We start from the raw sequence: 15,575 nt of genomic DNA on the forward strand, positions 1-15,575 counted from the left end.
ACTCATCATTGGCTTGGCATGAGGGCAGCCAGAACCATTGACAAGTATCCAAGAAAACCCATGCCTGCTATCCAGTCCGTGCTTCACTTTGCCTGGTCATTGCATCGCTCCCTGGAAGACCCCGGGCCAAATGCACGGGGGGCAGATGCAGCAGGGACAGCACTGTCTGGACCAGGAGACTTCCATCACCCAATCGCAGACAAGGTCATGTTTTCAGCCACCCTTCCGGTCTGCCTCATTCTTTGGTGGTTGCTCACTGTGACTGGAGCCATTGACGAGGTGCTTAGAGTCGCCGCCGCCAACCTTCTTGCGCTGTTTTGATCGCTGCCACCCACCAGCGTTTTCTGAGTGATTCCTGGTTGTACGCGTATGTCCGTTCTCCTTTGCAACGCCATTCACCCTTTGATCCTGTACAGGAGACCGGTTGGCCGAGTCGTTGAGCTGCCTGTTTGATGATGAACTGGTGGGGGACTTGTTCACTGGTGCCTTTTGACTCTGCTTTGAGAAGTCTGAACGATTTTCCTTGTGCGATCCAGACCCAGGTGATTGTGTGCCAGGAGATGGCTCAGATTTTCGTGATACTGTCGGGGATGGAGTGCGATGCTCATAGACCGGCGAGAGATGAGGTATCTCCTGGTGAACACCAAAATCCTGAGTCGCTAAGTCGAGTGGTGCTAGCTGCTGGCGAGTATGGAGTCTCGCAAAACCCACGAGGCTGCCATTCGGATCACCGACAACCGCCGAATAGGGAAGATGGAGGGGGACCCCCATGGCCATACGCTGCTGAAACGTCGCATCGAGCAAACTCGGCACTGCAGCAGGAGAGCGGTTTGTGGAAGACCCATTCACAATAACAGGCCGGTCCGGAGGTGGCGGCACAGCAGCCGGTTCGGTATTGGATAACGGAGCGGAAGGCTGCTGCTCTGACCAGGAGCTAGGGCTCATGCTGTGTTGGATGTGCAAGGCATTGGCATTGTCGTGGTGACCCCCATCCTCTGAGGCATGCGCGTCGGGTGCCTGTGGGGGTCGGCGGGATGCCAAGGCCGAGCTGGAGGCTGGCACGGAACCATTGACCACAACCGGCTTGGATGACGGCTTTTCGCCGCCAGCCTGGCCAAAAGGCGCCGACGGTAGCGGAGCTGAGCTCATACCCACTGATATGGCCCGCGTGTGTCCCATGGGCGATGGCGACCGTGACGTCCTCTTCATCCTACGGTCGAGGACAGATTGAGGGAGCTGGTCAGTGGACAGGCGGCGGCGCCGGGCCTGGCTGCTCTGGCTTATCGGGGCAGATAGCGTCGCACCAGACGAGCTGGGAAAGCCGTTCGCCTGCCTGTTTGGGCTTGCGTGCTCGTTCACGTAATACCCTATATAACGTGGGCCGTCGTCCTCAGGCGGAGAATCAGACAAAACTCTTGGCGTCGCCCCCCCCTCCATCTCCCCATCACCTGCCTCGTCGGGGACGAAGCTCGGTACTGTCATGCCATTTAGTTGCCGCATTTGCGATGAAGTTGCACCATTCTGGGATTGGCCGGATGTCGAGTACTGAGACAATGGTTGAGAGATGACCATCGGCGTCCTGGAGGCTGGCTGGGATTGCGACCTAAGAGCACCGCTGCCAGGTGAGGAGCCCGAATCACTCGTACCCGCATTCCGGTGAAGGCTGCGTCGGTATTCAGCGGCTTGCCCATTGGCACTTGGGGCAGTTGCGGTTGTCGCGGGAGAGGATGGGTAGGTGGTGAAACCAGGATGGAAGTATGCTGAAGGCTGGACCGGAACCGTAAACGGGTATACCAACTCTGGCCGTACCGGAGCGGTCAGCGGTGGGTTGTCAAACGAATTTGTGCGTGCTCTGTCTGTCGCCGAGCCTGTCTGTAACCGTTGCGCTTGCGCAAGAACCTGTTGTTGCTGGTTGATCGAGGTGTAAAGCTGGAAACGCATGATCTCCTGGGCAGCTTGGTGAGCGGGAATTTGACCGAACGAGGTGGCGATAATGTCCTGGGGTACAGTGAGCTGGGGACTCTGAGCTTGATACCACAAAAGATCCTGGGGACTTAAAGGATTCGCCAGAGCAGTTTGCAGGAATGTCGGATTTGGCTCGTACTGGACTCCTGACGAGGCGCGACGCCCGCCACTTCCATTGCGGCCAAACTGGCGGTTCCCACGGTAACCGCCACGACCACCACGAGTGCTATGTGCCTGCTGAGAGGAACTCCTCAACAGAACTGGTCTCGAGATAGTCGGTGGCTTGATGTATGTCCTCTCCTCTTCCTTTGGAAAGACATACTGCTCACAGCATTCCTCGAACTTGCCCTCGGAAATCAGTTCAAAAGCTCTCCTTAACTCCATGTGCAGCCCACGGAATGACGTGTCATCCGCTGTATTTCCCAAGTTGCGAACTGTGTTGAAAGGCTCCTCAACGCAAAGCATATTGTTCGATCCGATATGCCATTTCTTTTCCGTTTTGGTCAGAAGCTTGCCCATTCGTATTGACAAAACGTACTTGTCATAGTCAAACTCGTGTGCATAGAACCGGAAGAAGTTGAACAAGAGAGATGCTAAACTCTCCTTGTTCTTGTCGCCAAAGCGCTCCTGAAGCGCCTCAACGTCGTCGGCAAATTCGCTGCGTGTGTTGTCATCTCTGGGAAGCCTCAGGCCGTCGCATTGGTGAAGAGCAGGGAGCACAGGAGGGTCGCGGAGCTGCAGAAAAGCGATCACCATGCAAATCCACGTGTAAGAACTTAACGTCCCACCGAAGGCTGCAAGAGTGAGCCATGTTAGCGACGATCTCCTAACGCAAGCAGAAGGTTGCAAGAGGTAACGTGCCTGCATCATTGACGATCCTCCTACGAGTCCAGTATTTGACAATCATCGCCAATTGCCGCACGCGCTCGTCGATGTCAACATATGTCCGCACCATCCGAGTATTTTCCAGTGCCAATGTATTGTTGACATTCATATCGCAGGCCAATTTGAGCTCAGGGTCCCAAATCTTGACAATGGGGACCTTGGCAGAAGAGACGCAAACGACCTTTTCCATTCCATCTGTGAAAGATGTGTTAAGCTCCGCTTATTGTGATGCAGGCCAGCTAAAGGAAGGTCTTACGTTGATGGAGCAGCTCGGCAATCATGCAGACATTTTCCAATTCCCGCCAGGGGGTGGTGATACAGATGTCCACTAAAAGTAGTCGGTTAGCACGGGTTTCGAATCATCTCAATGTCATTGGTGTCACCGACCATCTGAATCATCAGAGCATGTGTTGTTCCCAGAAGAGCCAAACAAATGGACCTTGATGTCGCGACCTGGCCACTTGTCGTTGAAGAGCTTCTCCAGTTTTGCAACCAGCTTCTTTCGGTTCCCCTCTATCGGCTTAGTTGGCAGCAACTGCTTGTATAATTTGAGCAAGTCGGCATTAAGCCTCTGCTCCTCCTCTTCGGTTAACTTGCTCTTAACCTTGGATAGGTCCACTTTTTCCAGTCGATCAGTCCCAAGGCTATAAGGCATGCGGCGACGTGAATGAGGAATCGCAGTTTCAAATGGACACCCCGCGTATCTCTGAGGAAGTGGCCGAAGGGATGGCACATTGCCATTTGTCTCCGAGTATGCAGATCGAGGTGAATGGTTATGTGTCGCCCCAGGTGAAGGGTCCCGGGATTCACAAGGGCACTTCTTGGGGTGTTGATGTGGTGTAGAGGGAACCGAACTTGAATGGATCGACTGGAAGGAAGAGGATTGAGAAGCAGACGGCGGTAATCGCACGGGCAGCTCACGAGTCAGAGACGGCTCTGGTGGCTTCTTGTTGGTGCTGTTATTGCTGCTGCTGTTACTACTGTTGTGGTTGTTGCTTGTGGTATTGGTGTTGTTGGCTGACATCTTGGATGATGATTGATCCTTCCCCAATTTCATAAGCGCGCGTTCAGCGGTCTCAGAAGTCTTTGCCGGTCTATTCCCATGACAGCTTTGTGCGCTGGATTTTGGTTGGGCGTTGTCCTTGTTCGACACTTTGGAAGATGATCTGGACCGTGTTGTCGACTTGGTCTGTGGTGTAGTCAAAACAGGAGGAAGTGGAGGGGTGTGTAGTCCACTGCCACCACTCCGGCTACCAGAGATCAGCTTGCTGTACTGCAGGATTTTGTCCTGCTGATGAACAACTTCCTGGGTATAGAGGATCGTGCACAGGTCGAACTGAGTGGCGAGGGGGATAGACGGGGTCTCGGATGATGATGTTGGCTTTGCTCGGGCACTAGCTGAGTTCGAAGGGGGAAGTGACCAATGCTGTGGTTGGTAGCGATGGGTTGATTCAGCCGTTGCAGGCTGGCCGTCCATGAAAGCTGAGCGCTGCGAGGATCTCGAGCGCTGGTTACTGTTCCACACAGGGTCGGCCGGGACTAAACTGTTGCTAGTTGAAGTAGGATGAAAACAGGGTACTGAGCCAGCAACCTGGGGAACTGAACTGACTGCGTTGTGGGAAAAGAAGCCCCGAAACTGCTCGTTTCCGTGCGCTCAACAGGTTGGCTACCTAGGTTGTAGCGGGCCGGTCAAAAGGACGACCTGGTTGACTCTCGTGCTTTTTGTCGCTGCTGTCAAAGTCTAGTCAACCTTTTTTGGCTGCAGAGTCGTACTCAAGAGGGAGAAGGATGCGGCACGGACAATAGGGAAGACCAGCCAGAATTATTGCTCAAATCACGCGGGACGTCTTCGACTGGGCCAGGCCTTATTCCTGCGGAGATATTCTCTGCTAGCTCTCTTCAAGGGCTGCAGTTTTTTGCACGCGGAGTCGATGGAACAGAGAGGCAAATATCGTTGGTGAGATCTGTGATGTCTGAACAGGGAGAAGACCCAGAAAGTCGATGCTGTCGATGAAAGCCGGTAGATCGATGCTTCAGTGTATCACCTGGCAGAGACGCTTCGATGGAGGGAATTAACCCTAGACACAGCGCTAGGTGAAGATCAAAACCTGTAATCAAAACGAGAAGTATTGGTGAGCATGAGCCGGTCGGCGGAGACGAGATGCGGTCAAAGGCCGCAACAAAAACGCAATGAAGGGGTCGGCACGAGCAGGGCGCACGGCGAGTGAGGAAGAGTGGATCGGCAGCGAGGACGGAATATTCGGAAGGGGAGAGAGAGTGTGGAATCAGGGCAGTCAACGTGACGAAGTGTGCGTGGTGATGGTTCAAAGGTGGGTAGACTCGAGCGCGCGTGCTTAAGACATGCAGCAAACCCGGATCGCAGGATCAGTGGTGGGCGTACCTGAGGAGGGGGGCGTCGGTCGAGCAGCGAAAGCCAGTCCCAGAGCCGGCACAGGGAGAAATCGATGGCGAACCAGCGTCAAGCCGAGTCGAAGTGGCAGAGAGCCAAAGATGAGAGGACAGAGCGGCCGCTGGCAAACAAGGAGAACGCCCAGGCTGCTGTGACCTGGGGGAACAAGAACCTGGAGGCCAAAAGGCGGAAGAGAGAAAAGGAAGGCAACAAGTGGTAAGAGGGTGTTGAGTGGTAGGGGCTGGTAGGTATAGCTGTGGGTAGGGGGTATGGATATGAAGGGGAAGGGAAATGGCAAAGAGACAGGGAAAGGAGAATGGAGAATCTAAACGCAAACAAGCGGGACGACTGGGGAATGGAGCGTGGATGGATGAGGCGTGCGTCGAGCGTGCTCCTGCTGCTGCTACTGCTGCGTGTGGGCTGGATGGATGGGCAGGCACAATACGGATCCGTACCTTGATCGCTTTGCTCTTCACGATGACAGCCAGCCGTTATCCATTGAACGCTGACACTGGACGCTGGTATAGCAACAGGAATGGGGGAACGGGATGCGGCCCTACGTCGACGCTGCTGCTGCTGCTGCTGCTGTGTGCTGCGGTGCTGCGCTCAGAGCGGGAAACTTGGGGCCGGTCGCCGTGCTGCCCTGTGGGTTCCAAGGTCAATCAATTGCTTTGCTGTGCGGAAAGCAGGTGCCACCAACCAGCGATCAGATTCACCACAATGACCGGGGGGGCGAGGACTGACAAAAAGGAGCACTCCCAGTTGTTCCCAGTCCCGATATTAACCCAGACCGGCCCCACTCCGCCATTGCACGGGCTCCCACTCTAGCCCCCCTGACCAGTCAGACGACGAGCCTCAGGCAGAGACACCAAAGGATGGGTGGATGCTGGCTGGCTGGGTGTGGCCTCTGGGCGACTTCCATAATCTCTTGTCAACACCACAAAGATTCACAACAGCCCGCCTAACGCAGAAAGTCAGAAAAATGTTAATGTCACAGCACTTGAAGAGCCAAGTCATTGCCAACAGCCTGCCATTTGTGCCTCTCCTCTGGAAGAACAGCTGCCCATTGTTTACTGTTGACCCTGGCCAGCCCTGCTGCAACATAACCAATCCTTGGTGATGACTGTTTCTGCCTGGGCTTCACAGTCGACAGCCAGCCGGACACAATTCAGTTGCCATGGACTTTTCTTCCTTTTCTTTGAGTAGGTGATAGTCAATGCCAATTCACGTTGGCTACAGAAATTGTCTTGTTATCGGCCATGCACAAAGCTTGACCTGGCCACATCTGTGGCTTCTGGAATAGGGTAACTTTGGCCTTTGTTCCGGGAGTTCTTGGCGGCCAATGTTCTCAATAGAGGCCTTGTTTACTTTAAGTAGCAGAAATGATTTGTACTTCACCGATACAGGAGTGCTTTGGGTTCTGCCTTCGAGTGCAAATTCCTATCTCTCCTTGGATCTACCGGCATCAGGAAAGTGGAAGCCACTGCTCAATGAGATTTACGATCTGGAAGGTTCATGGTCATCGGCTCAGCATGTGGACTTTGGCAGATTGGGAACCAAAACTCAGGTATGCGTTTTGGTCCCCTTGCATATGACTTGAAGGAGCAACTATCGTCTAGATTGAATTCCCTACGGGCAAGGCAATATGCGTATTTCTTGCGTACATTCTAAGATACTTTTCCATCCAGACCCTATATCAGCTCGTCTCTGGTTACACAACGCAAGTTGTGAGATCAACCATGATTCTGCCCAATCGCTTACCTACCTGGAAGACACCAGGTTCTGTTGCGAGCCTTGCTTCTCGCCTGGTTCCTGGACCAGTCTCGTTTCACCAAACGCAGAACCGCTCGGCTGCGGTTCGAGTCTGCAGACTGCATCTTTGGCTACATTGCCATTGATGACTTGACTGCAAGGCAGCTCTTAGCCCCTAGCAGAGTCGTCGGGGAGATTTCGGCGGCCGTAGAAAGTCCTCGCAGGCCATGTAGATAAATCGGTGTGCCTATTCTTAACAGGTCAAGTCGACACACGTATGGTCGCCTGTTGGGCTCTGTTGACAGCAGCTCCGGTCACACAGGTTAGCGTTAAATACATGGAACTCACTGGTCAGTTCCGCGAGGGTCGAGAGCAATCCAAGGAGATGCGATGGCAGCTGGGCGTCCATGAGGGTTAGGGCTACATGAGGTGTGTTGACACCTGCAGCTTGCCAGTTACCGTACTGCAGTGTTGATGGTGACCGATCCATCCAGGCGGGGCTGAAGAATAAGCCGCGGATTTGAGTCGCCCTAGGGTGACCAAAACTGTGCTGAAGTTGCTTTCTGAGGAGTCAGCAAATCGCCTCGAAAAGGGACCGGCGATGTCGGAAGTCTTTTAGCTTCCTGATTTTGTCATCTCTTTTGACGACGAATAGTGTTTTTCGTGATGATGGCCCCACCAGCGTCCAACTGTCGAGAAGTTCTCGCACGAGAACTCCATCGTTGTCTGTTTAGCCAATCCTACCCGTCCCGCGCGACGGCGCGTCATGCCTCGCAGCCGCTGTATGCCCCACACCCCGCAATCGCCGACAGCAATCCATTGGGTTGAAACCCGTTTTTGATTCTCCTTGCGCTGCCGTCGCCAGGTTGCCAGGAGTCACTTTTGTGCCAAGGGTCTTGTTTAACCCGTCGCATCGCTCCCAGCCATCCAGCAATTTGCTTCTACATTAGCCTGCATCTTCGAGCAATTCTGGAAGGGGCAGTATCATGGTGGCAGCAGCCAGCTGATGAATGAAGTCCAAGGCCAGTCTGAGAGCAACTGCGAAGCTGCGTTCCCACAGCCACCTGACTCAAAGCCGGAACACTCAGCCATGGGCTATTTCTGTCCATCAGATTTCTTCTCAAGTCCTGACAGCCCTCGGAAGCTTGCATCACTTTTGATAAAGCCCGGAACTTGTCATCCGAATTTTTGGTCTTGGCTTTGGCATTTCGAAACAGGCAAATAACACGTGCTTCTGGTCCTCACGTCCCAACGGACAACCCCAAAATAGACCGTGTAGCGACATGGAGTCTACCAGCTGAACCTGCACCGGTATGCTTTCCAGACTCTGAGATAACTTAAACCATCTGACCTAGGAGTTTATGCATCACGACTCGTTTAAAGAGCGCATGGCACTTCGTGGTCTAGGGACGGGGTTGAAAGTTTGTTCCCTTGCTCCAGGGCTTCGGAATATCCCAGCCAATGATCGTGGCAGAAAGAAACAGCCGCCACAGCGGGGAGTCTGTGGCGCCTCAGCCTCGTCCTGGTCCTCAGGGTTGAACAACCACATTCCAGAAATGAGATGTGTAGAGGAACACTGCTCATGTTTTACCAGCGTTTTGTGTAGTCGGCATTTCCATCTTGCCCTTGGGATGAGTTCCCCTCCTCGCAAGAATTTCGATACCACAGGTCAGTAGTGCCTGGTAGGAAAAATGCTTTATCAGGGGAAAACCGCTTTTTCATGGAGAGTCGCGTATGAACACATTGTTCTGGGACGTCACCCAAGCCGCCATATAGAGTTCCATCATATGGCAACAGGCAGATGTGGGTTTTCATTCCTCAGCAGTCTCAAGGTCCAAAATCCCGATCTTCGGGCCATAGCTGTAGGAGTTGGCTGCATTTTTCTACGCCAGTGTAACAAATGTAAAGGGCAAATCCATGCGAAGCGTTTGTCAAAATTGCCTGTATGTGTTGATTGGACTTAACAGCAGGATGCCGCTTGACTAAGGTCTTTTCTATGCTCAATCATTTCTGCATCTCCCCCTGTTGCTGGGAACTTCAATCGACAACAACAACTCCTTTTGTTCTTCATTTGACGCGAGTGAAAGTCAAGCGCCGTGTGTAAGGGTTAACAGAATTTCGGATGCAAGTAAGATTATATCGCTGCCGATTCACTAGCAAAGCGGATTCAGGAAACATCAAAGATGAAGATCAAACGGTCGGTTCTGGTCAGGCTGTCGCTGGATTTTTTTTTGTTCTTGTTCAAGATTCCTAGTGCAACAAAGGTTGAATGAGGGTTGAAAATCGGACCTAGTGTGCCAAGAGAAACTATTGGGCAATAGATGTCTCTAACTCAAGCTCAACTAGGTGATTGAACAGAAACTTGTCCATCTGACACCGTCCCCATATCCTTTTCACATAGATCATGGCTCTCCCTTTCCAACACTCTCTCAATAATTCGACAGCTATCAAACGCTCAGAAAGCACCCTGATGATCCAAACCTCAAGGTACAAAGGCGATGTGGAAAGTCGTCATTTCTCACTAAAATAGCCCGAGTGAGATGCGTGTACAGTGTTGGGCCCAATGCAATGCAATTTTGAGAAGCAGATAAAAAGACACAGGAAGTCTAAAACAGTACAGCAAAGAGAGCAAGAAGAAGCGAAACCACATCCATCAACTTATCTACCCTTACACCTCTACCATCTCATCCCCAACCTCATCGGTGTACAAGCCCTATTTCCTCATATCCAGGTAACTCAGCACTTAACAGGAAGAGCCTGAGAGCTGCCAGACTTCTTAGCCAGAGCGACCTCAGCAGCACGGCGGCGGACAAGGCCTTGAAGAACCTTGCCACCAGCCTTGTTCCACTTGGGCAGCTCCTCGGAAAGAACCTTGTTGACATTCTCGCCGTTGTTTAGGCGCTTGATGAGAGTCGACGACTTGGCAGCGCCGCAGCCGACATTGAAGGACCAACTGACCAGTGCACCGAACTGGTTGTAGTTCAGCTTGGCCTTGCTATTGAGCATGTTCGTAATGCAGACTTCGAAGCTCTGTAGATTTGGGGTTAGTCGAAATTGATGAGGCTTCCAGAGATGGTATGGTTTTTATGAAGGGAGGAACATACCCTCATATCATCGGCCAGAAGCTTCTTGCCATCGGCCTTGGAAAGGGGAATCTTGTACTTGACCTCAGCGCACTTAGCCTTCTGGCACTTGTGGCCGTATCCGACAGTGGCGTATCCAGCTGCATCGGTGTCTTGTTCACGAGTTAGAGCCTTGTTCTTAAGTACAATGCGAGGTTGATATCACATACAGATATTGGCGCGGAAGCCCTCAAACTCAGCGATGAGATCGACAGTGGCTTGGTTAGACTTTGGCGCAGCGCAGGTGCTGCCTCCACTAGAGCTGCACTTGCTGGTCACATAGCCGTTGCTGCCAGTCTTGACGTAATAGTCCGAAACATAGCAGCCGTCAGAGGTCTTGTCCCAAAGATTGTTGCCGTTGATATTGGTGCCAGTAGTCTGGCAGCTGATCTTGACGTCGGTGCCCTTCTTGTAGACCTTCTTGACCGCGTAGCTAGTGCCTGGGCCGCTGCGACAGTTGACGTTGTCGCCGGTAATGGCATAGGCGCTGGCGGGAGCAAGGAAGGAGGCAACGGCGGCGAGGATGGCGAACTTCATTTTGGTGATTGGAGAATGGAATTAGCTTTAGAATAAATGTGAACAGTAGTTAGCAGGTGGAGGAAGCAAATCTGAAAACTTTGGAGGATGAATGTGAGTGGGTGAGATCGCTGTGCTGAGTCGAAGCTCTTGTTCTTTGCTTAGTGAACTGTGTTGTTCTGATTGCTGGAATGGCGACCAAATGATCGTCTTGAGTCTCAGTCTTTATACTTGCAGTTTGCACTCGTGTCAATCACAACCTCTTCAGCCTTGACGTAAATGGTTCTGAAAATAGATTGAAGTCTGTGGACAGTCGAGTTCAAAGGTCATACCAAACTCCACATTACTAGTAAGACGGGCACCAGATCTGCCATGAGCCTCGATGGCAATAGGTTTTTCTCGGTCAGAGTATAGAAAGTCAAAGGTCCACAATATCGTGATCTTTGATGCCACATAAAGGCTGTGCGGACAGAATGTAGCCGCCATGGGGTGAACATATGGCCCGTTGCGCCTCGACCAGGGGATAGCGTAGTATTTTCATCTGAGACCAGTGCATCAGGGTTCGGTGAACCAATAACGTGAAGCAGTAAGACGGAGGTCGCCCCAGCCGATGATCCTTTCTCATTACCAAACGCCTACCCAAACTTTGAAGGAATAATCTAAAAACAAACACAGAGACATCGAACGTTGCATTTTGAAGTCCATGACTGTGTTCGCAACTTTCCAGCTCGTGAGACCTTGTATGCATTAGCCGAACATAGAGTAGTCAGTTGCTCAATTTGCCCAGTCTTGAGCATAAGCATCGTAAAACCGAACAGGGGTTCAAACCTTACATCCAGAACCAAAGTATCAGATGAATGCAAATACTGCATTGTCTGAAGTGTAAAACAACACATAACTGCCTGAAAAAGCTATGTTCGATATTTTGGCATCTGTCATGCCATTGTAAGGCGAGATCTGTTTCCACACCTTGAGCCCTGAGAGCAGGCTGGAGCAACCCTGCCTGACACACACCAAAACCTTCTACTATATGCAGGTCTGGCATGGCTATGTCTATACACTTGACCTGATAATAGGGATATCACCTCTTCAAACATTGAATGCTTGCATGCACACGTCATAATGTCCCGAACGAATGGGTATAGCAGCAAGTGTAAGGGTACCAGAAATGACGGATTAAAATTTTGCTTGGCTCTTAGGAGGATAACACCCATCCATGATCTGCATCTGTATTCAAGGAACGTAGCTGCCTGCTTAAGCGGAGCACCGTTACACAGCAGAACATGCTATCCCGACAGCTTACCGTACTGTGTCGTGCAAAGCACAACCATCTCTCCGACCTTACATGTTATCTTGAATACACGGCTTTTCTTCTTTTACGGATAAAGTAAGCGTCTTGCAAGTTCTGCTCGGGCCCTCAAAGAAACTGTCCAAAAATTAATACTTTGATGAGGATACAGGCAAGTGAGCCATAGAGCTGCCTCTCGATAGTGTACCAACAACCAGAGCTTTGTAGTTGTATCATTCAGCTCCTGACATTCCCAACCTCAGGGAATAAGCTTGGGTTTGCCCAGCAATCTCTCCGGAATTTGGTGGCCATAGGGCAGAGACGCCACCGAGTTGTACGGTGTGGTGGCTGAGCAGCTGGGGCCAGCAGAGATAAAAATAGGGTTGCATAAGGATGGAACGGTCTTCTTGGCAGGCACGGGGAAACACTCAAGCCGAGATCAAAGAAACATTCCTTTGGTCTAGTTTAGTGGAGGTGTTCGGCATTATGATGTAACTGTGTTTGGGAGAGCTGCCTGTAAACAATATCACGCGGAGAGTCTTAGCTACCGTCTTACGGAATTCTAGATGTTCACTGAGCAATTACAGAGTTGGTAAAATGGTTCAAAGACAAACTATCGGAGCTATCATCAGAGATGTGGGGGGGTCATGGTATGATGAACACTGGTGATCTGGAAAGACCGGAAGTTTGGTCTAAGTGAAGAAGATCGAAAAATTATTAAAGGTATGATCCGCCCTCATGATCGATTGAGCTCGAACTTGTCTATTCATCACTTAACCAGCCATCAAGAGTGTCGTCTTACCATCTTTTGGCTATAGTCACTGCACTTTTTAAACTTTAACATCAGTGCAGTTTCAAACTAGCCCAGTCAATCTCTCTCAGCCATGAAGTTCTCCATCATTGCGGGTTTCCTTCAAGCCCTGGCCCTCACTAGCCTTGTTGAGGGTTATAAGATCACTGGCAACAACGTCAACTGTCGCTCTGGTCCTGGCACCAGCTACTCAGTCAAAAAGACCTACGCCAAGGGCACCGACGTCAAGATCACCTGCCAGACCACTGGCACCAACATCAACGGCAATAACATTTGGGACAAGACCTCTGACGGCTGCTATGTATCTGACTACTATGTCAAAACCGGTACTAATGGTTATGTTACCACCAAGTGCTCGAGCTCCGGCTCTGGAAATAGCGCCAGCATTCCCGGCCCAATGACCGATGACTACCCATACAAGAGCAGCTGTGGCGGTGTGGATCCGTGGAATTACTACAAGTGCCAGTGCACTTCTTTCGTCGCGTGGCGCATCAATAAGCGTCTGGGCATCAAGTTCACCAACCGGTACAAAGGCGGCACCTGGGGCAACGCGAACCAGTGGGATGATGCGGCAAAGAAGGTCGGTGTCAAGGTCGACAACAATCCCAAGCCGGGCTGCATCGCCCAAACCGACAACGGCGGTGGAGGTTATGGCCATGTCGCGTGGGTTGCTGCTGTCAACGGCGACAAGGTCACCATTGAGGAGTACAATTACGCCAAGCCGAAGGGTTATGGAAAGCGGACTGTTCCTAAGAGTACTTTCAAGTACATTCACATCAAGGTGTAACTGGTCGGGGGTTGACGGGTGTTGACTAGCTCTGGGACACAAGATGTGAGGAGGACATGTGCATCTCACACCTCTATGTTTATAGATTGTCTTTTTTGTTCATTTATTTTAAGGGAATTTGTTTCACAGGCGGCACCTACTTTTGCTTGAATAACAATAGAATTATTAAAACACCAGACTTCCAATTCTGTGGAATTAGCTTGACTACTTGGCAAATTGATGTAAATTTTCTTCCAGTCCTGTGATCTTTTTGAAGCTGACATCTCAGTAAATACAGAACTGTGCCGTATCCAGCAACATGGTAATATTGGAATTCAACCGCTGCCACCTAGTCGAAGCAGTGAATCGTTGAGGTACGGCAGTTCAACCTGGAAGGATTGCTGCTGCCTTAACGGACCTGGCCTGAAATCTGCCTTCCTTTCCTGGGTTCTCAAGACTCAACATTGACTTCTGGGACACGTACCTTCCCGGACTGCCTACTCTTGCCTTCATAAGCTGTGTGTTGCAAGTCCAAACCGACGAAGAGTTGGCTGCTCCCCCACAATGTCCCAGCCTTGAACGACTAGCAGCCTGAAGTTTCTTCGTACCGTTCCTAGGAACCACATCATCATCTTCCGCTTCTGCTCAGACCGTCATATCGATACACCACCAAATCGCCTATGGCAATATTGGGCTCAAGGCAGCAAAGCCTCTCACCATAACACCAGGCCAAGAGCTTCGCCATTTCCCCTGTCCTGTCCCTCTAGCTCTACCTCAACAGCGACAGGCCCTGCTCGACATCCACCAGGTTTTGTGACATGGCTCATTGGTCGACACCTTGTTGACTCCCCCCGGCCAAACCAAAGAGCGACAGCCCGATGTTCCATGCATTGTCACCCCGAGTCTCGAATCTGGTGTGTAGGTCGTCACAGTATTGCACCAGCCCCATACACGGGGGTTAGCCATCTCACTATCAAACAAGACCGTATTGACAATTAAAGGCGTCATAGTTGCTCAAGGGTTGCTGGAGAATCTCCGCAACAATACAAAATCGGAAATTACACAGTCATGCAATCCAATGTTGCTATCCGACTCAAGTCATGCTGTTCAGACCCCACACTTGCTTCGGGCACACATGACCCTCCCAGCCCGGCAGATTCAGGCTATGCCTCAGCAATCAGCTCTCCAGAAAGTCCCGAGAAGAGAGCTGGAAGCCATGTAGGGAATTTTGGCGAGGATATCTGGATGCATGGTGATGGCAATCGATCTGACTCCGAGGACCCTTTTTGTGATGATGTGACTTCTGGGACAGAGATGATCGGATCCCAGTCCTTCACCTTGTTCACGATCCCTCCTTTGAGACGGACGTCATGCGAGACCCAATCTAGAACTGCGAGCTTGCCAAAGCGGTTAGGTCGACCAAAAGTAATGCCATCGTCTTTATTTAATCCAGTTTCAGTTGTTAGGCAACGCCAACGACCCTCCACTCCTGGGTTTTTCGGTTTTTCTGATCGCTTCATTCCAGCAAGACCACTTGGAACAACTCTCCACGACAAGTTCAAGACAACCAAACATCCTCATGAGCTGACACCTACCGAAAAACTCCTTCGGCATAGAAGTGCCACAGACGATGCGTTTCGATTTCGCCCAAGAACCATTCCACCCTTGGGTCCAGAATTCCGTTCACCGTCAGTAGGCGAGCGCCAAGTGAGCAGGAATAGAGGTCAGGAACCATCCTTATGGCGGTTGACGAAAATATTTTCGCTAATGCAGTCTCTAGTCGCAACTGTGCTTGGTCCGTTAGACCAGAATAGGATTGAAGCAGTTGATGGACAAGTTGGAGGCAGCACGATTTGGACAGTCGGCCTCGGAGGGACAGCTGTGGACAACGGCAGAGGACAGTCGTTGAGAAGCGGCACGAACGCCCCCCTCTACCGAGCAACCTTTCCGACTATCAAACCTAGAACAGATGAGGAACTCAGCAAGCACGAAGCTCGGCTTGCTGCAGCACTCGATCTTGATCGTGCACAACGAATCCTGAATGTGAATGTTACCCATCT

General features: G+C 51.4%; 3 protein-coding genes across 3 annotated transcripts; 1 reads left to right on the forward strand and 2 right to left on the reverse strand.

The window, feature by feature from the left end:
- Positions 1–213: 213 nt before the first annotated feature.
- On the reverse strand, positions 214–4,327 carry CTHT_0004300 (poly(A) RNA polymerase-like protein; the record flags this gene model as incomplete). The annotated part of the gene is made up of 5 exons (XM_006690908.1): positions 214–2,759; positions 2,851–3,045; positions 3,107–3,178; positions 3,238–3,468; positions 3,772–4,327. 5 exons carry the CDS (start codon positions 4,325–4,327, stop codon positions 214–216), a joined length of 3,600 nt encoding a protein of 1,199 aa, XP_006690971.1.
- A 5,421-nt stretch (positions 4,328–9,748) lies between these two features.
- Positions 9,749–10,671, reverse strand: CTHT_0004310 (uncharacterized protein; the record flags this gene model as incomplete). Its single annotated transcript, XM_006690909.1, has 3 exons — positions 9,749–10,042; positions 10,117–10,247; positions 10,305–10,671. The coding sequence occupies 3 exons, from the start codon at positions 10,669–10,671 to the stop codon at positions 9,749–9,751; spliced, it is 792 nt and encodes a 263-aa protein (XP_006690972.1).
- A 2,151-nt stretch (positions 10,672–12,822) lies between these two features.
- CTHT_0004320 (uncharacterized protein) lies at positions 12,823–13,536 on the forward strand (the record flags this gene model as incomplete). Its single annotated transcript, XM_006690910.1, has 1 exon — positions 12,823–13,536. One exon carries the CDS (start codon positions 12,823–12,825, stop codon positions 13,534–13,536), a length of 714 nt encoding a protein of 237 aa, XP_006690973.1.
- Between the last annotated feature and the right edge of the window lie 2,039 nt (positions 13,537–15,575).

This window comes from Thermochaetoides thermophila, assembly GCF_000221225.1.
Source record: "Thermochaetoides thermophila DSM 1495 unplaced genomic scaffold scf7180000011806, whole genome shotgun sequence".
NCBI lineage: Eukaryota > Fungi > Ascomycota > Sordariomycetes > Sordariales > Chaetomiaceae > Thermochaetoides > Thermochaetoides thermophila.